Source organism: Diadema antillarum, unplaced genomic scaffold (assembly GCF_040938485.1).
Source record: "Diadema antillarum isolate AM-2024a unplaced genomic scaffold, OU_Dant_1.0 seq00001212_RagTag, whole genome shotgun sequence".
NCBI classification, from domain to species: Eukaryota; Metazoa; Echinodermata; class Echinoidea; order Diadematoida; family Diadematidae; genus Diadema; species Diadema antillarum.
The window spans coordinates 849,844-871,333 of NW_027272004.1; the positions used below are offsets into that span (position 1 = coordinate 849,844).

Genomic DNA, 21,490 nt, shown 5'->3' on the forward strand with positions numbered 1-21,490 from the left:
AGCATGATAGTGCTTGCATCAGGTCGTAATATTGTAACCATGTAACCATTGTAACTTTTCCTATCCTTTCTGTCTATCTTCCAAAGTATGCAATGATATTCGTAGTTATTCTGCTTTGTTGTACTTATCATTATTTTATCATAAACATTACGATTTATAATATGTAATGAATATTCTTTTTTACTCTTTCTTGAATTTCAACAGAAGTAGCCTAATCAATACAAATGGAGGATTTTTTTTTTTTCAGAATGGTGTTCACGGTTTTTTTTTCTTTGCATTTTGTTCCTGCTTTGTTTTGTTTTATTTCAAGTATATATATAATACATTCATGTTTATGTTTCAACCGGCTTTAGTAGAGAGTGGCACACTGAGGTGTGGTGGACTTTTTTTGCTTGTTTTGCTTTGTTTTGCTTTGTTTTTGTTTTTGCTTGTCAGCGCATTTTGGTATACACGTGTCAGCAAAATCCCCCACCCTGAAAACGAATGGACGTCCTTGTTCCCAAAAGTCGACCCTGCAGCGGTGCTACTGATATCTGAAGAAATACTTAATAAGTTGTTGTTGTTGTTGTTGTTTTAATTGCGTTAGACTTGGCTGAACAGACGCATTTTGCTGCATGTTAAAGCTTTTTCATTCTTATTCAATTTGTAATAAGTGCAAGTAATTGATCACCATCTGCACTTGATTTTATTAAGACATGTAAGACAGAGAATTGCCATAAATATCTAGTCAATTTAGATTTGAATTTGGTTTGAATCGCAAGTTTTACTTTTCATTTCATTCCATTTCAATTCATTTTCATATTTCTCACGTATATCACAATAAAGTATATAAATACGAAAATAATACAAAACATAAATTACATGAGACTTTATCGGAATGTACAATAGTTTGATTTGGTATAAGCACAAGGTCTGTATACATGCGAATTGAACTGTGGTTATGATGCAAAAAATATTATGGGACCTGCGTAAAAGCATTAGCTTGTACAGCCGCAGGTCCCGTAATAAATCGGATTAGGGGAAGTTTAAAATGCAGTTGTTTTTAAGACCAACTATAACTGGGAGAATCGATTAAAACAAGCAAAACAATGTTACCAAATAAAATACAGAAAGGTCACATGTAGCAGCAATGATATTATGACCTATTATAACACAAGGTCCAGATGAATATTATGTTGGTTTGTTTGTTTGCTTGTTTGTTTTAATTAACAACAAACGAAATAAACATTTTGGTTAGTAGTGAACGCCCCTCTACTTTTATAAGATATCTATTTGTTTGCACGTTGAATCACGTAATGGAATACGGTCACCTTCATGGCTGAGTACGGGAAAGGAAAATCAGTCTTTACAACTTGAGTGAAAAAATAGCACACAGAAAATTAATGGATAATTATCATTACCTTTATAAATTAGGAATTACGATGATTGTTATTATAGCACGTACACATAGAATCACAAGTGGACAAGACCTATACACAAAGTATATAGTCACTATGATCATGATGGATATCAATGGGTATCGTTGCTTTGATATTCATGCTGACGCGATTTTGTGTACGTTGTCCTTCATAATGATAAAAAAACCTTTTTTTTTTAAGGTGAATTTCCCTTCTCACATATTAAAATTATCAATATCATTAGAAACCATGCCCTCCAGAAAGTTGCCCTGGGCCTCTCATGTTGTAGGCTTGTTCACGAGATATGGTGACAAAAGAAAATGAATATGCTGTACTGTTTACTGCGATGGGTGGGTTGAAACAATGTTTAAAAAGGTAACTCAGCAGGAAATAAAAATAGAGATATTGATTAATACAATAAAAATGTGTAAATAAATGATTTGAATAACACTACGGGACATGCTGACCCTACCTATAGGAGTCATGATAAAGCTGTGTTGAGTACAGTCCATGAAAATTGTTTGCCAAGTCCAAAGGTCTGTTCATCCAGGTTAATTGTTATATTGCATGTGATGGCAAGATTTATGTCAAAAGATTATGAACATATTCTCTAATAGATAACAACGATTGGCGAGTATCAATTCTTTGACAGTCATTTTTCCCACGTGATGCCGTATGAGGAACAAAATCCGTTTGGCTTTATGCTAATGCACTGGAATTAAATGATTAGAATAATGGCAGTTCTTTCAACGACATTACTTGTTGGATTGTGCAGTTTCATGTTAACTGTGTGGTTTGTTCGTCATAGGAGAAATATGGTTCTAGGAACAGTACCCCCTGGAAAACCACCCTCCGGATAACTACCACCCGGATAATTACCCCCCAGGACAATTCCCCCCTAGGGCAACTACCCCCCGGACAACTACCCTCCAAGGGCAATTACCCTCCAGGGTAATTACCCCCTAGGACAACTACCCCCCGGACAACTACCCTCCAAGGGCAATCACCCCCCAGGGCAATTCCCCCTTAGGAAAACTACCCCCTGGATAACTACCCCTCGGATAACTACCCCTGGATAACTACCCCCTCGGATAACTACCCCCTGGATAACTACCACCCGGATAACTACCCCCTGGATAACTACCCCCCGGAGAACTACCCCCTGGATAACTACCCCCCGGAGAACTACCCCCTGGGTAACTACCCCCCGGAGAACTACCCCCTGGGTAACTACCCCCAGGATAACTACCCCCCGGATAACTACCCCCCGGATAACTACCCCTCGGATAATTACCCCTCGGATAATTACCCCCCGGATAATTACCCCCCGGATAATCACCCCCCCCCCCCCGGATAATTACCCTCCGGATAACTACCCCCCCCCCCGATAATTACCACCAGGATAATTATCCCCAGGTTAATTCAGAGTTACCCCCTCCTCCGATAACTAGACCCCAGATAACTTCCACCCGATAACTACACCCTCCGATAACTTCCCGAGGATGATTACCCCGGATAAGCAAGCCTACAACTCCCCCTCCCCTATAACTATCAAGACGAAAATTACCCCAGGACAGTGCACCACGCCAATTACCCCCTGGGTAACTACCTCCCGGGTCATTGCCCCCCCCATCTTACCTTTAATAAAAAGAATATCATTACTACAGGAAACGAAGTTCTTTGTATTATTTGCCAGGAATCACGGAGATGCCATACTGATACATCATTTTATGAAAACAATATCTTAAAGATTTACGATTTGTATCGTTTGCACTTAGGACAATTTATGTAAAAGCTTAATTTCTCCCTCTGTATTTTGACTCTATGTTCATAAAAAACGAAGCTGTCCCTTCATATCCTACCCGGTAATCCAGTAAACGTCAATGCCTTTAACCAAACTATTTTCGCTAAATCTGTATTTTCTTTTACTGTTCCGAAATTTCGGATTTCTCTTGATAGTATAGTATAAAAGAAGTTTTAAGTTTGAATGCCTTTACCATTGAACTAAAGACATTTTGAAGAAATGTTACACTTCAGAATGAGTTAAACTTTTTGCAATATTTTTTTAACCACAATTGTCTATCGTTTACCACAACTCCATGTAACACTTCTTTATTTTGAGGAGCTTATATCTCATGCCTCACGTGCCCTGGTTTTGACCCATCATCTTCCTCTTCCCTCTCGCTTTTCTCTGTCCACTGTGAAGGTAGTCTATTCCTGTCATTCATAACTCACCTTTCCTCTTTCTCTCATTACAAGGGATTTATCTCGTGTGTGTTCATGTGCAGTGCACTCCCGTTAAAACGAAATGCTAAGGACCGGCAGTTTTTTTTTTTGTTTTTTCGTTTTAACGAAATTTCGTTGTAACCGAACAAATATAATATGCAATGTATAACGAAAAGAAGGAAACCACGCATAAAAAAATTTTGTTTGTTGAATCCTCATCATACGCTGGAAAGCTATGTGAAATGGGAGAATATCTTTTTAATTTCGTTTAAATATTACATTTTAAAAAGAGCATAAAGTTGTTTGTGTTGTCACACATGTGTAGAAAATGACGGTGTAGGATTTGGTTACAGTTCGCTATTCCAAAGGTTCTTTTCTTACTAAAGTACGTTACTCCGAAGACTCCTTATTCCGAAGTTTCGCCATTCCCGGGATTCCGATGGTTTGTTTATGTGAAGGTTCGCATTTCCGCAGAATCATTATTCCGAAAGTTCATAATCTAGATCAAAATAATATATTGTTCATTTTCCGAAGGTTCGTTGATCTGAAAATGAAATGAGGTTCGTCATTCTGAAGGTTTATAAATTAAAAAAAAAGAAAAAGGTTCACTAGTCAGAAAGTCCGTTGTTCCGAAGGCTTTTTCATCCGAAAATGAAATAAGGTTCGTTATTCCGAAGAAATTTTGTTAATGAAAAAAAAAATGAGAAAGGTTAGTTATTTCGAAGATTTATTTATCTTAAGACGATTATAAAGATTGCAATTCTTAAGTTTTGTTAGTGTACTCTCCTTTTTCCACCATGGATTAACGATACTTTTTGTAATGTTCCGATTAACGAACGTTTTGAATTCCTATCATTTTCGGACTAACGAACCGTATAAGAATAAGAATAAGGACCATATTTTATTATCGAATTAACGAACCTTTGGAATAACGCCAAAATGTGCTTAATAACAAACCCTCTTTCATTTCCGAACTAACGGACATTTAGTTGTATCAGAATCTGTGTGTTTTGTATTAAAGGACTTTGGAACAATGAAACAAACCTTATCTGAATTCAAATTATTTTATTACAACAACGCAAGTTCCCCTCGGAAACTGTGCGTGATACACGGAGTGAACATTTAATGATGCGTTCGCTCATGCAGAGACGCTTTAATAATGCTTGTTCCGCTACGCATTTTCGAATGCGATCCGCATTTCGTTATAACGGAGCGCATTTCTTTTGTTTTTCTTTGTCAGTGGCGCTCAGAAAAGACTTCGTGATAGCGAAAATTTTGTTATAACCGTCTTCGTTATAAGCGAGTTATTTTGTACCATAGACTTTAATGGCGATAATTTTGGGACCAGAAGTTTTGCTTCGTTATAACGAAATTTCGTTATAACCGTGTTCGTTGTAACGGGAGTGCACTGTATCTTTATTTATAATAATAATAATAATAATAATTGCATTTATATGGCGCTTCATACTGACGTTTCTAAGCGCACTTTGCTACTCATACAAATAGACTAGAAAACACAATAACATTAACAAAATTAACGTTAACAGTAACAAAAGAAGAAGAAAGAAAAGAATACTTCGTCTCTGTCTTAATTTGCTTTCTTTGCATTGTTTCATCAATTTTGTAACTATTTTACTGTTATACCGTTAACGCTCATTTCAGAATTGCCCTACTGCATTGTTGGGCATATTAACAACTAGTATATCAAGGATGTGGGAAGAGATTGTCACATCCTTGGTATGATCACTGCAGAACATTACCTCCCTTGACAATTACTCCTTATTAAAATTAGGCTCCAAATAATCACCCCTCTTACAATAACTCTCCCCCAGAAAATTACGTCTCTCATTGTTATTTTCGAACACATTAGCTATTTGAATTGAAAAAAACCCAACATTTTTTTCATATCGTCTGGTTTTGGTCGAGACCTAACTTCAGGTTTTAAACATCTTTTGGGTGAGATAATTAGAAACCCCTTACGAAATATTAAAGAGCATGTTATTCCAAGAAGGATTCAATTTTTTGAGAAAAAAAACCTCTTGAAATGGCCGGGATAAAACAGAGCAGCCCTATAATGTAAAAAGGATTCTGTCAACTACAACTCTCCCTAGATCTATTCAAAAAGAGGGTGCAGGACAAAAGACTTCGTTAACAACTAGGAGTGTTTTGTAAAAAAAAAAAAAAATACCGTTAAACTCGTAATATTTTACTCTTTCTAATGAGACTAACTTATATTTGAACTGGATTTCCTCTTAATGTGTCGAGAACATTTAATTTGAAAACTAGCACAATCCTACTTGTATGTAAAACAAGCTGTAATTTTACTCTCATGACAGATTAGGGCACCTTTTGATAAAAGTTGCCAGTTATGACATCTTGTTAGTATCTAATAATTTCAATAAAACCATGGGTTCTGCTTGATTGATAAGCTCGAGTCACTGACTTGTTACCATGGACCTGCTTTGATCGACCTACAACGATTGGTAATTGTGTGGAACTGACAGCTTGTCAGGACTGATAACTTTCATAAAACCGTGCCCGGATCCTATCAGAAATTATGGCTTTATATCGAAGAGTCCCTCGCTAATGTTAAGGGAATATGAATTGCAGTGAAATCAACTCTCCTTTTCTTATGTTTATCGTCTATCATGTGTTATAACGGTAGAAAATAAATGACAAGCCAAAAGAGTGATGACAGTGTAAGAGAAAGGTGCATCTTCTGATATGGTGTTATGAACTTATGGAAAATATACGACGGGTGGTAACTTTCGGGGGGCGGGGAGGGAGGGTTGTCCAGTAGGTAAGCATCAGGAGGGGGCGGGGGGGGGGGGGGTTCGGGGTATTGTTAATGGGGGGGGGGGTAGTAATCCGGGTGGTAGTTATCCGGGGGGTAGTTATCCGGGGAGTAATTATCCGGGTGGTAGTTATCCTGGGGGTAGTTATCCGGGGGGTAGTTATCCGGGGGGTAGTTATCCGGGGGGTAGTTATCCGGGGGGTAGTTCTCCGGGGGGTAGTTACCCAGGGGGTAGTTCTCCGGGGGGTAGTTATCCAGGGGGTAGTTATCCGGGGGGTAGTTATCCAGGGGGTAGTTATCCGGGTGGTAGTTATCTGGGGGGTAGTTATCCGGGGGGTAGTCATCCAGGGGGTAGTTACCCAGGGGGTAGTTATCCGGGGGGTAGATGTCCTAGGGGTAATTGCCCTTGGGGGTAGTTGCCCTAGGAGGGTAGATGACCGGGTGGTAGTTTTCCTAGGGGGTAATGGCCCTGGAGGGTGATTGCCCTAGGAGGGTAGTTGTCCGGGGGGTAGTTGCCCCAAGGGGGAATAGACCTGGGGGGTAATTATCCGGGTGGTAGTTATCCGGAGGGTAGTTGCCCAGGGGGTAAGTGCCCGGATACGGAGAAATATGCCTCCGGGTCCGTGGTCTTTACCGCTCATAGGCTACCGCTTTGGCGGACGACCGAGCCACGAGATCTACCAGGAACTATCTAGACGATACGGTCCCATATTCAGCGTGCGGAGGGGACCATACTTGACCGTTGTATTAAATGACAAACTCTCCATTAGGCAGGCTTTGGTAAAGAATGGCGATGCATTTTCTGATCGCTTTGTTCCGAAATACATACTTGAAGGCATTCCTGACAAGAACAAGAGCGGTAAGTGTAGACAAACACAGTACTTATTTTCCTCGTTTCGAAATAAGGACTTCAAAATGTATCCTTTGGCACATTTTGCTGGATGATATTATTGTGAAAGTTAAGGAATGTTCTTTTCCTTTTTCACCCTATCAATAAATTGTATACCCATAAATTTCATTTATTATATCTTGTAATGTTAACACAATTATTCTAATGCGAAGAAATACAAAAAAAAATGTATCTACAAGTTTTGCTGGAGATGGAAAAAAATGAATGAATGGAATGAATGAATGCATGGATTCACTCCATTCCACTCATACAGTGCACTCCTGTTATAACGAAGTCCTGATCAAGATCGGCATTGTTTTTTCTTATAATACAAACATTAAAAAAAAAAACAGACATACAGAAAAAAACACACAAAAACAATCATAGAGTATAGATAATGTTGCGGCCTGAATTTTTGCTCCGTTGTAAGCGGAATTTCGTCCTAACCGCATTCTTATAAAGAAAGTGCACTGCATGATTGATTATTCAAGACTAATGTAATCCCAATTCCGAGTTTGCACAAACCAAAGGAACAGTTGTGGGGTCATGCAGAACTTACTAACTGTGAGTAGTGGTTGGGAAAAAGCTTCTTGTTAACTCCAAAATACGTCATTAGCTGGATTTCAGATTGTGATTAGGTCTTGGGTTGAATAGTACTGTCCAATTTCTCATACAAAAGCTCAATGCAAATATAAAAGATCTAGCATTTTGTACATTGACGGGGAGTAACTTGGCGGATTTTGGGAGGATAGATGCCTGTATTTTTTTTTTTGTTCTCACTGTGTTATTTTTTTTTTCGTTACGAGTTGTCTTTATATTTTCTATCATATTATATTTCTTTTTTTCTTTTTTTTTTCGGTCGATACGTACTAGCTGATAAACAGCCATTGGCTGAAGCAGGTCCATGCTGAAATGGAATAAAATGAACTGGCAGACTGAATCGAATAAGACATTGTGAGTACTTGTTATTATTGTTTGCACTGGCAATAAGCGCCTGGTCGATGAAACCGAGCTAAATAGAAATCTTTCATTTTATTCTTATCTGAAGTTGTTATGCCTCCGCCACTAAGTGGTGCCGGAAGCATTATGTTTTAGGGTTACCCGTCCGTCCGTAATGAATTTTGTGGACAGGATAACTATCAACATCTTTTGCGGTATCGTAATGAAACTTGGCATGTATGTGTATTAGGGGCTGAAGTTGTGCCTATCAACTCTTGGGTCATGGGCGTCACCAGGGAAAAAAAAAACAACGACAACAACAACTTCAGTCTGCGAGCGAACTCAACGCCGGACACTAGATGATGATTATTTTTTATTTATTTATTTTTTTTGAAAAAAGCAAAAGCAATTCGCACCCCTGGTTCTGGCAGCACTGATTTCATACATAATTATCTACTAGTGCAAGTGTATTCTATACAGTGTTGACTATATACATAGATTTTGGACATCCTTTCCATACTTGGTCACTTCGACGCCACCTCGCTGGTCATACCTCCCCCAGTCATGAACATAAACCGACACCCTTGACTACCAGTGGCGGATCCAGGGGGAGGGGCGCACCGGACGCCCCCCCCCCCCCCCGCGCCCCCTCTTAATTTCCAAAGCGAAAAAGTATAGCTACAGACGGCAGTTTTTGGACTGTAAAATGTCAAAATTTTCAAGCTCGCTCGCTGGCATTTAGTCGTAATGCCATTCTCCTGAAGTTGCTGCCAGTCATTGCCGGCAGTTCCACCCGGTGCGCCCCCCCCCCCTTACTGCAAAAAATATAGCTACAAACGGCAGTTTTGGGACTGTAAAATGTCACAATTTTCAAGCTCGCTCACTTCGCTTGCTCGCATTTAAATTCTCCTAATATTGCTGCCAGTAATTGCCAGCAGTTGCGCCCGGTGCGCCCCCTCAATTTCGAAAGCAAAAACAGATATAGCATCAAACGGCAGTTTTGGGACTGTAAAATGTCAAAATTTTCAAGCTCGCTCGCATTTAATCTTTATGCAATTCCCCTGATGTTACTGCCAGTAATTGTCCAGTTGCGCCCGGTGCGCCCCCCTTAATTTCCAAAGCGAAAAAAATATAGGTACAAACGGCAGTTTTTCTACTGTAAAATGTCAAAATTTTCAAGCTCGCTCTCTTCGCTCGCTCGCATTGAATCGTTATGCAATTCACCTGATGCTGCTGCCAGTAATTGCCAGCAGTTGCGCCCGGTGGCATGCGCTCCGCCCCCCCCCCCCCGCCTTAACTTCCAAAGCGAAAAAATATGGCTAAGAACGGCAGTTTTTGGACTGTAAAATGTAAAATTTTCAAGCTCGCTCGCATTTAATCGTTATGCAATTCACTTGATGTTGCTGCCAGTAATTGCCAGCAGTTCCGCCCAGTGCGCCCCCTCCCTTAATTTCCAAAGCGAAAAAATATGGCTAAGAACGGCAGTTTTTGGACTGTAAAATGTAATTGTCAAGCTCGCTCGCATTTAATCGTTATGCAATTCACCTGATGTTGCTGCCAGTAATTTCCAGCAGTTCCGCCCGGTGCGCCCCTCCCTTTATATCCAAAGCTAAAAAATATAGCAACAAACGGCAAAAAAACAAACTGTAAAATGTCAAAATATTCAAGCTCGCTCGCTCCCGTTTAATTGTCATGCCTTTCTCCTGATGTTGCTGCCAGTAATTGCCGGCAGCTGCGCCCGGTGCGCCCTCCCCCCTTTATTTCCAAAGCGAAAAAATATAGCTCCAAATGGTAGTTTTTTTTTTTACTGTAAAAGATGAAATCCTAGCTACGCCGGTGCCCTTTCCCCGCTTGGTTTCCCTCAACAACAGTAAAAGTCTAGGGATTGAGAGCTTCCTATATTCCAAATGTCTGTCAAAAAAAAAATAAAAAAAATCTCGTTACATTATAGGGTCAAAACGCACCCCCCTTGAAAAAAGCTGGTGACGCCCCTGTGGGTGCACATGATGCCTGAAGATATTTTCTTGAAACGTAGTGTATACATGTATTACCCCATTAAGATTCTCTGGTGAAAAGGTTGGGTCATGAGGTGAAAGGTGAAAGGTCAAAAGGTCAAGCAATTATACCAAAACTTCACCTTTTTTCTATGTACCTTGGAATTGTTCAAGGTATCCAATGTGACCCTGCATCACAAAAATAACAAAAAGTCGCCAGACATGGATTTTTAGTAAGGACAGATTCTGAAAGAGCAGACTCTAAGCTTTCAATGATGCATAACTCAATTCAAATGGACTTTCCTATCAACCTATCCAAATACTTGAAAGAAAGCACACACTCTGGAAAAGTGTGAACTGAGAAAAGAGGCTCTGAAGTACCGTATGTCAAAATGGAAATGTCGCTATGGCGACTGGTATGCCTTCGCCATAATGCATGATTCTCCTAATAGGTCTAGATAGTACATGTGGATAATGTGTGACTACATTTTCACAAAATTGGCAAAATATCAAAATGACAAGTTCGTCACAAATGTGTAGAATGTTCACCTTCTTTGACCTAGGTTTAATTGGATGAATAGGAGAGCATGTATTTGGGATTTAAGGACTTTAATTTGACTTTGACCCATTCATACATTTATGCATTGAGTAATTTTCAAGGTATGGAGAAAAAGTGCAATTTCTGTTCATTTTCATGTGGCCTTTAACCCTAAAATTCATAAGATAATCACTGTCAGGCAGAACATGTATAAATATGTAGTACTTTTTTCAAGATAACTTGAGCCACTTTCGAGATATGGAGGAAAAAAATTATTTCAGCACTTTCACTTGATCTTTGACCTTTTGACCTTTGAGGCAAAAACAAAAGGAAAAAAAAACTTTCCAGAGAATCTCTATTAGGTTATACATGTATGCATACACCAAGTGTTAAAAAAAAAAATAGTCCTGCTGGCATTGCATAAACATGAGGGAAATAGTAAAATTTTGAAGTGTTGCCCTTGACCTTTGACCCCTGACCGTTGACCCTATGAACCCTTAATTCTCTAGATAATCACTGCCAGTCAGTTCATGTATATATACCATGTCCCATGAAGATATCTTGAACAATTTCCAAGGTACAGAGAAAAAAGGTGAAGTTTTAATATTTTTACTTGACCTTTTGACCTTTGACCTTTGACCTCATGACCCAAACTTTAATCTTAATTGGGTAATACATGTATACACTAAGTTTCAATAAAATGTCTTCAGGCATTGCATAGATATGGTGGAAATAGTAAAATTGTATGTATTTGACCTTGAACTTTTGACCTTTGACCTTGAGCATGTGCACCCAAAAGTTGATAGGCACAACTTCACCCCCTAATATACATACATGCCAAGTTTCATTAGGATTCCTCAAAAGGTTTCGATAGTTACCCTGTCCACAAAATTCATTACGGACGGACGGAAGGACGGACGGACGGACGGACGGACGGACGGACGGAAGGACGGACAGACGGACGGACAACCCGAAAACATAATGCCTCCGCCCAAAAAAAAAAAAAAAAAATACAACGGGGCCCTACGCAATGATTTCTTTAAAAATATTGCATCAATCTAAATACAAATTCATGGTGTGAAACTATAAGACCCCACATCTTACAGAAAACCCCATTCGATTTGCTTCAGTGGTCAAAGTGAAATGAGGAATTTGTAGAGGATGTCGGGAATCTGTTTGTCCAAGTTCTGTCTATTGTTCACATACAAAATCATTGAAGTGCTAAACTTGGAAGAATCAGACTTATGACATGCTTTACTACAATCCCCATTTCTCTGTGACCGCTTAACCAAATCGAATGGGGATTTCTGCAAAATAGAGCTAAGATGTTATATTTTAAGACCCTGCAGTAGCATTGAAAAAAAAAAATCACATTGGATATTATCAATGCGAAAATGATTGTAATTTTTGTGGAACATACTGCAGCATGTCCCTCAAAAATTACAACCAAATTTTCGAATTGATAACATCCAAAATGATCGACCTGTCTAAGTGCTACTTCGGGTTCTTGAAATATAACATCTTAGCTCTATTTTGCAGAAAACCTAATTCAATTGGTCAAGCGATCACAGAGAAATGTAGATTGTTGTAAAGCATGTCATGAGTCTAATTTTTTCAATTTTAGCAATTCCATGCTCTGGCAGTCTAGTGCGTGAATAATAGACAGAACTTGGACAAAAGAGATTCCCGACATCCTCTACAAAATTCGTCATTTCTCTTTGACCACTGAAGCAAATCGAATGGGGTTTTCTGTAAGATGTGGGCAATGAGTTATAATTTCATACCCTGAACTTGTATTTAGATTGATTCACTATTTTTGAAGATATCATTGCGGGGGGTCCCGTTGTAATTTTTTGGGACATACTGTACAGGGTCTATTCAAGTGCTTAATCTTTACCAAGCCGTGCTTGCTGTGTGATGAGAGGAACAAAACACAGGATGAAAACAACCTTAGCAACAAAAATGAAGGGATTATCAGATTTCGCTGAAATTGAGCATTCTTGATTAACTATTCTGTTCATAGATGTCAATTTTCAAAGCAGTAGCATCATCTTTTCAAAAGTTATTAGAGTTGAAAGTGAAGAGTGTGCAAAGGATTTCAAGAAATGAAAGGGGGCCTCTAGGACACAGCTGATCGTTCTTCTCTCTCCCCAAACAAGGGATGTAGAAAAACCGCTCAAAACACACTTTCCCATTCATGTTATGATTCCAAACTTGAAAATAATGTAGAAGAAGGGGAGCTCTTTCAGAAAATATGAAAAACTCAAAATTGATTCGATTAAACTATTTCACCTTTTTTGAGTCCTAGTTTTGTGATGCACGGTCACATATATACATGTTCTGACTGGCAGTGATTATCTAGGGAATTTAGGGTTCATGGGGTCAAAGGTCAGGGGTCAAAGGTCAAGGGCAACACTTTCAAATTTTACTATTTCCCTTATGTTTATGCAATGCCAGCAGGTTTTTTTTTTTTTTTTTTTTTTTTTTTTTTTTTTTTTTACACTTTGCGTATGCATGTATAACCTAACAGAGATTCTCTGGAAAGTTTATTTTTCTTTTTTATTTGTTTTGCCTCAAAGGTCGAATGGTCAAAGATTAAGTGAAGGTGCTGAACTAACTTTTTCCTCCATATCTCGGAAGTGGCTCAAGTTATCTTGAAACTTATTTCATATTTATGTATGTTCTGCCTGACAGTGATTATCTTATGAATTTTAAGGTCAAGGACCAGATGAAAATGGTAACAATTTACTATTCAATACAGAAATTGCACTTTTTCTCCATACCTTGAAAATTATTCAATGCCTAAATGTATGAATGGGTCAAAGTCAAGTTAAAGTCCTTAAATCCCCAAATACACGCTCTCCTATTCATCCAATTAAACCTAGGTCAAGGAAGGTGAACATTCAACACATTTGTGACAAACTTGTCATTTTAACATTTTGCCAATTTTGTGAAAATGTGATCACACATTGTCCACATGTACTATCTAGACCTATTAGGAGAATCATGAATTATGGCGAAAGCATACCAGTCGCCATAGCGACATTTCTAGTTTTTTTTTATTAAACGTCCATCACTTAATTGAAATACATATTCATAACTTTCAAAGTAAACATTTTTTATCCTTCTATGACACTTGGACATGTTAAAAAAACCTTTAAAAATGGAAACACAATCTTTTAGGACTATATAATGCATGGAGATGGTGATTTTAGTACGTACGCTTAGAAAAAAATCTTAAGACATTAGTCGTTTGGTTTGTGATTATTATTTCGCAGCTTCCATAGTATGGAGCAGTGGAAAGTCTTGGAGTGATCTCCGAAAATTTGGCCTCGTTACTCTACGGGCTTTCGGCATGGGTAAGAAAAGCCTCGAACCTCAAATTAACCTTGAAGCAAAGTACCTTGGTGATGAAATCGAGGCTACCCAAGGCAAACCCATCGAGATTCTGCAGTACCTCAACAAGGCGACTTCGAATATCATCTGTCAACTTGTATTTGGTAAGAGATTGGATTACGATGACGTGGAATACCAGAAGGTAGTAGACTCAATAACCAGGCTCTTCACCAGCGTATCGGATTCTATCGAGCTTAGGACTGACTTTCAGAAAGCAAAGAAATTCATTTTTTCGGAAATGCATCGCCACCGCGACACGTTTCAGAAAAGCGACATTCGCAGCATGGTGGACGCATTCATCGCACATGACGTCATATCGCAGGTTTTCACTTTTGAAGAATTCTGGCGGGTGTTACTAGATTTCTTTGCTGCAGGTTTGGAGACGACCTCGGTAACTTTGTCGTGGATTATTCTCTACATGATAACGAACCAAGACCTACAACAAAAGGTACTATCATTGATATGAAGTTCTTTTGTGAACTACTTCTAATATGAAACGGAAATTACAATGGAAATATATTCGTGTTAAAGCCCCCTCACACCTGAGCGAATGTAGGGGGACGAAGGGGGACGAATGGGAAAAACGCACGAAATGCGCGCGAATTCAACGATTTCAAATAAAATTGCCTTCAAATTATCCGATTATAAACTAAAGTCAAATATGATTAACGAACGGTCAGCGAAGGATAACGATTTTTCGGTTCACTTTTTTGAGTAAATTGCGGCCGAAGGCGAGCGAAGGGTGGATATGACCCGATAAGACGAACGAACAATGAGTAATGGTTTGATATGGCGTGCGATTGGAAACGAAGACGAAAGAATAGATCAGGCGTTCTCGTACGTGTGTGTGCGCTCCTCGGGGAGTATAAAAGCGACCAGGGCCCCATTTCATAAAAGATGTTAGGATGACAACTCTTGCTGGAATGACAACTTCCCACAGCAAACAGCCAATCAGGAAGCTGTATTCTTGTCGTTACCATGACAATTGTCATTCCAGCAAAGAGTTGTCATCAAATCAACTCTTTATGAAATGGGGCCCTGTGTCCGTCCGTCCAGGTTTCAGTGCAGCCAGAGAAAGGTGGTTACCTTTAAAGGAAACTGAAGAATTTTCTGTCATATCCAAATTGAAATGAAATGCGAGGAGAAGCAATATAAACAAAAATTTCTCAAATTAGGAAAATCATAAATCATATGTTTTTGTTGAATTTGTCTCATGGACTCTTAAATTACGACATTAAAAGAAATAAATGAAGATATTCTGTTCATTTAATCATCATTGTGCCCTTACTTCCTATGTCATTTGAAGTTTGAATTGACAGAAAAGTCTTATTTCCCACTTTAGTTTTTTTAACTTTGATTTTGTTTGAGGTTATAGAGACATAAAGAGAACCAAAACTTATTTTTATGCCTCCGCCACGAAGTGGTGCCGGAGGCATTATGTTTTCGGGTTGTCCGTCCGTCCGTCCGTCCGTCCGTCCTTCCGTCCGTCCGTCCGTCCGTCCGTCCGTCCGTCCGTCCTTCCGTCCGTCCGTAATGAATTTTGTGGACAGGGAAACTATCGAAACCTTTTGAGGTATCCTAATGAAACTTGGTATGTGTGTGTATTAGGGGGTGAAGTTGTGCCTATCAACTTTTGGGTGCGCATGCTCAAGGTCAAAGGTCAAAAGGTCAAGGTCAAATGCTTAAAATTTCACTATTTCCCCCATATCTATGCAATGCCTGAAGATATTTTCTTGAAACTTAGTGTATACATGTATTACCCAATTAGGATTCTCTGGTGAAAGTTTGGGGTCATGAGGTCAAAAGGTCAAAGGTCAAAAGGTCAAGTAAAATGTTAAAATTTCACTTTTTTCTCTGTATCTTGGAAATTGTTCAAGGTATCTTTATGGAATAAAGTATGTATGCATGTACTGACTGGCAGTGGTTATCTAGGGAATTGGGGTTCATGGGGTCAAAGGTCAAGGGCAATACTTCAAAATTTTACTATTTTCCTTATATTTATGCAATGCCAGCAGGATTATTTTTTTTAAACTTGATGTATGCATGTACTTTTGTATAACCCACTAGAGATTCTCTGGGATTTTTTCTTTTTTTTTTTGCTAAGAAGGTCAAAGGTCAAAAGGTAGAAGATCAAGTGAAAGTGCTGAACTTACTTCTTTCTCTATATCTCGGAAGTGGCTCAAGTTATCTTTAAACTTAGTACATATTTATGTACATGTATGTTCTGCCTGACAGTGATTCTCTTATGAATCAAAGGCCAGATAAAAATGATAACAATTTACTGTTCAATACAGAAATTGCACTTTTTCTCCATACCTTGAAAATTACCTTGAAAAAGTGCGTAAACTTATGAAAGGGTCAAAGTCGAAGTTTAAGTTCTTAAATCCCCAAATTCATGCTCTCCTATTCATCCAATTAAACATACAGTTCAGCCAGCGATCAAGTTCCCCCTAGATCGCGATCACGGGCGATCAGTGATCGCATACGCGATCATTGATTGTATGCAATTCGGCATACAATGGATTGCGACATATCGCGTATGCGATCACTGATCGCCCGTGATCGCGATCTAGGGGGAACTTGATCGCTGGCTGAACTGTAGGTCAAGGAAGGTGAACATTCGATACATTTGTGACAAACATGTCATTTTGATATTTTGCCAATTTTGTGAAAATGTAATCACACATTGTCCACATGTACTATAGACCTATTAGGAGAATCATGCATTATGGCGGAGGCATACCAGTCGCCATAGCGACATTTCTAGTTCTTATTTCATTTATGTCTTCCACTCTGTTAAACTGGTTTTTTGTTATCATTGTTATCTTGAAGGGCATTTCCAAATGAAAGACAACATGTCAATTTTTGCAATTTTTGCTTTCGTACCTTGGAGGACAAAAACAAATGCGTTTCCTCATGCATAACGTTTCCCTTCATATTGACCTAATAGTTTGATAGTCAATTGAATTACCTCAATTTGGTATTATGTAATATACATTGATTTTCATCAAAATCTTCTATGAAAAGTATGAACTCGAATAAGTGTTTCCTTTCTTTCTTTCTTTTTGGGCTGAGTGTATATATACACTCTGCAAAAAAAGAAGGTAAACACTTGTTCAAGCTCATATTTCTCATGGATTATTTGGCTAATACAGTACTGGTGTTTTAGATGCCATATTCAAGGTTATTTGATTGGTGGATTAATACAAAGGGAAATTGTACGCATGAGTGAACACTTTTTTTCTCTCTTCCAAAGCACAAAAGTAAAACTTGCAAAAATAATCAAGTTTCATTTATATTGATTTGATTTGATTTGATTTGATTTGATTTAATTTGATTTATTTCCGCATTCAATCTAATACAAATTGAATACAAATTTTAAAAGTACAAAGACAAAGAATAACAAGTGCACTGAAATAAAACTATATTAGAACACACATAGATACACATGAGTAATTACAGAAACATAAAATGAGGCGGGCTGCATCTTCCATTTTTCTGAAGAAACTTTGAAACTTACGGGTGGAATGTTTATATATGAGTAGCGTGGTGAGTGGCTGGTCACAGAGAGCAGCTCAGCATTCGCCATTTTTTTTCGTCAGGTCATTCGCTCGTATTCGTATCACATCGCAACCCATAGTTTGTCGTAGTATCTCTTAGACTTGCCTTCGTGTATGCATCGCTATTCAAATTTAGTAAAAGTCAATCTTGGTTTCCCTTCGCATAGAAGATGGCAAGCGAAAATACGTTTGTCATAGTATCTTCGTTTCTATGCGCAAGTCATATTTAGTCATCGTGTTGCTTCGTTTAGGGTCCTTTCGAGATCGGTCCACCTTGGCAAAAGCGCGATGAGGGACTATGCGTGACAATAGCACACGAACGATAAACGAACGATTACTGCAGACTAAATAAGAGATGCAAATGACAGACGATTTTTCAATTCGTCGGGAATTTTAAACATGTTCAAAAATCCCGTGCGAATTTGAATAATCGCAACTGTTAGTTCAGAAGGTGTACGAACCCAAACACGAAGGGTAAATATGATGTACTATCAATTACCATTGAAAACGATTTTTCCAAAAATGCCTTTCGCCAGTCATCGCAAGTCATATTTCAGGCAATTCGCTCAGGTGTGAGGGGGCCTTTACGTCTCCTCTGCACGAATAGAACAACGCAAAAAGTCAATTTTGTATTGCGGAGAAATTATCATGCTTGTTTTCATTCATAACGGATATTGAAACTTCTCATTATGTGCAGTACAAGGAAAAACTGGCAGCAGCATTCATACTTATTATTCTTTTATGAATTATCATTCCAACTAAATTGGTAATCGACAAGTAGTCTAATACCGTATAGGGTGTAAGTACGACTACTTAAAAAGAATAATTGTAATTTGTGATTTGGGAGCACTCTATGAGAAGCCAGGGATAGATGTCACTTTTGTTATGGGGAAGGTGGTTTTATGACGTTAGAGATCAAGGAGACAGCACGCCGTGCAGAAGACGGTGAGCTGGCTTTTATGCTGCGTTCCTACAATATTACGATCCGTTATAAAGAGCGTCGATCATGATGCAATGGGCCATCATACTGCGCGATTGTAGAATTGTTGTGAATGTCTATCACAAGTGCCACTTTCCGGGTCATTGTTATCGTCTTAGATCTTATCAGATCTCATGGCAATCATCGGTAAGCACCTAGAATCACCACAATCCTTATTTCACATTATGTTATATGATTTCTCCTTGTGTTTTCAACGTATTTATCGGGCTATGTAAAGCACTTGAATGAATTGTCCTAAAACCGGGTCCAACAATTGCTATTACATATAGCAATTGTTGTGTGTGTGTGTGTGGGGGGGGGGGGGGCATTATTAGCTTTATGTGTAAGATTTCATCACCTTGAATATTTCTCTTTGAGCTATGTGTATCGCTTCTACCAAAACAAAAAACACAAACAAAAAAACTGTTCTAACAATACTGCCTGTGGCATGCAACGATGAGTTTGCTTTGTTCCTAACCCACAGGTACAGGCCGAGTTGGACAATGTTGTTGGGCGGGGCCGACAGCCAACACTGAGCGACAGGGAGAATCTGCCTTTCTGCGAGGCTACCATACTTGAAGTGATGCGCCTCAGCCCAATTTTACCAAACTTGGTGCCTCACAAAACTTCATGCGATGTTTCGCTGTCTGGTTACACCATTCCAAAGGGGACCATTGTGATCCCCAACATCTGGGCTGTTCACCACGACAGTAAAGAGTGGATAAATCCCGAAGAATTTAAACCGCAACGATTCCTGTCTGATGACGGGAAAACTGTCGTGAAAAGTGACGCGTGGATGCCTTTTGGCGTTGGTAGGTGTCGTGCTTCCTATATATCGGTAACATAGTTATTATTTGTGTAGTGAATGTAGTCGGATCTTCAATTATACCATAAAACATGTACTCTTTCTGCTATATTTTATTTTTCTCTCTCTTTAACAAGAGAGATTATTGGTGTTTTTCTGTCCGTCTGTGTGTTTGTTTGTATAAGTAGGCCATATATATGTGTACACGTGTTTTTCTTTGTTATCAAAGTAATATGCTTTTTTGATATCATTAGATACATTGAGCATTTATTTTATTGTCCAATGTGCAAGCTACGTTGTCAACCACGTCAGCTTTATTTTGGATGGAACAATTTACATTCAAAGTTATTTAAAAGTGACGCGTATTATTGTCATTTTGTATTTCTTGTCCCTAAAATGTACTGATATTTTTTTATTTCGTGTGTGTAAATATTTCGCATTGCTGGAAATGAAATAAAATTATTGAAATGAAATGAAATGAAAGACACATAAAAGATTGTGTCATCTTTGTTTGTGTAAGAAATCTAACACTCCCACATACAAAAAGCAAGTTCAGTTTTTGTGTCTGCACGAAAGAAAATCCTTAGGAAAAAATGGATGAAATTCTACTTAATGAAGAATACACAGGTTGATAAGTCCCTAAGAACGATACAGAAACGTGCATGCCATGTGATCATCATTATTATACAGAGACAGGACTGGATACAGAGACAAGACTATGAGGGTAGATTATAATCATTGCAGCAACGAAATGCAAAAAATACAAATAATCTTTTTATTTTCAACAAACACTCTATCAACTTAATAATTACCATGCAGTTGTCCCTTTCCACTATCTTTATGATATAACGTATATCTCTTTCTATGTCCTAACCTACTTCCCTCTCCTGTGATGCTATACCTCTCGCGCTATTTTTCTTAATGTATGCATTTTTTAATGAATTTATTTATTGCTTAATCAAATTCACTGTATGACCAATCAGTTCACTAATAAGTCAATTTGAATTGTTCGATCAGTTATTTCCCTCTATTTTTGACATTCATTTAATTAAAATTTTCATTTATTGCTGATGTATGATAAACTTAGGACTATTAATCGACATAATGAGTATTCTTGTATCAGATAACGATAATGATAAAGATTCATGAGTGTGACAAATAAAGGACTTTGAACCCTTATCCTGTCCTTTCATCTGACTCCTGCATGAATTAGGTCGTCGCGAGTGTCTGGGGTTTCAACTGGCCAAAATGGAGCTCTTCCTTTTTTTCACAAATCTATTCCAGCGATTTGTGTTTCGAATTCCTCCTGGCCAAACACAACCAAGCTTTCAGGGTGTCGGCGGATTTACCACAGCCCCCACGACGTATCAAACATGCGCCGCACAGCGTTGAATCTCAGTAGAACATGTATATCAATAAGAATGTGAAGCAAGGGAATTGTGGAATGTTTGATTGATACATTAAGATATTGCGGTGCCACTGCCAATATATGTTAAGTACGACTCTACAAAATGTCAGCAAAGATGCTTTGGTACTGACCTTCTTTATAAGATGACATCTATTAGCAGATGCTTACGGATCCATTGATGACGTAATGAAACTGAGGAGTGGTGTGAGAAACATACACTCCATCTCATTAGTAAATATTTCAGCAGATGACGCAAGGGTAAATATATCTCAGAGTAAAATCATGCATATAATACCGTACTGCCTATATGAGAGGTACTGTAGATGAAATTGGCATAGTTTAAGTCGACATGTTCAGAAGAACCATAGGATATCTCAGTTTTGTGTTTTTCTTTGAATCAAAGAAATAAAGTCGTCCCTTTAAGACATTATTAAAGTATCAAAACTTTGCGGAGGATGAACATTTTACATATTTACAAATTAGATTTTTATCAAAATTATAATTTTATCACTCGCAATGTAAGTTGCTACATGCTAGGGTATGAATACAAGTTGCGAAGGAAGAC

General features: G+C 38.4%; 1 protein-coding gene across 1 annotated transcript; it reads left to right on the plus strand.

Annotated features, from left to right (window-relative positions):
• The first annotated feature begins 2,131 nt into the window (after positions 1-2,131).
• Positions 2,132-20,909, plus strand: LOC139744791 (cytochrome P450 2J2-like). Its single transcript, XM_071655207.1, has 5 exons — positions 2,132-2,201; positions 7,019-7,276; positions 14,056-14,621; positions 19,197-19,524; positions 20,731-20,909. The coding sequence occupies exons 1-5, from the start codon at positions 2,132-2,134 to the stop codon at positions 20,907-20,909; spliced, it is 1,401 nt and encodes a 466-aa protein (XP_071511308.1).
• The last annotated feature ends 581 nt before the right edge of the window (positions 20,910-21,490 follow it).

Bases quoted from the DNA above. Each gene is read 5' to 3' on its own strand.
- LOC139744791 (XM_071655207.1), top strand. From the start codon at position 2,132: ATGGCAGTTCTTTCAACGACATTACTTGTTGGATTGTGCAGTTTCATG. The intron at 2,202-7,018 runs ATAGGAGAAATA...GTGCCCGGATAC, and splicing joins AACTGTGTGGTTTGTTCGTC to GGAGAAATATGCCTCCGGGT. The intron at 7,277-14,055 runs GTAAGTGTAGAC...ATTATTTCGCAG, and splicing joins TCCTGACAAGAACAAGAGCG to CTTCCATAGTATGGAGCAGT.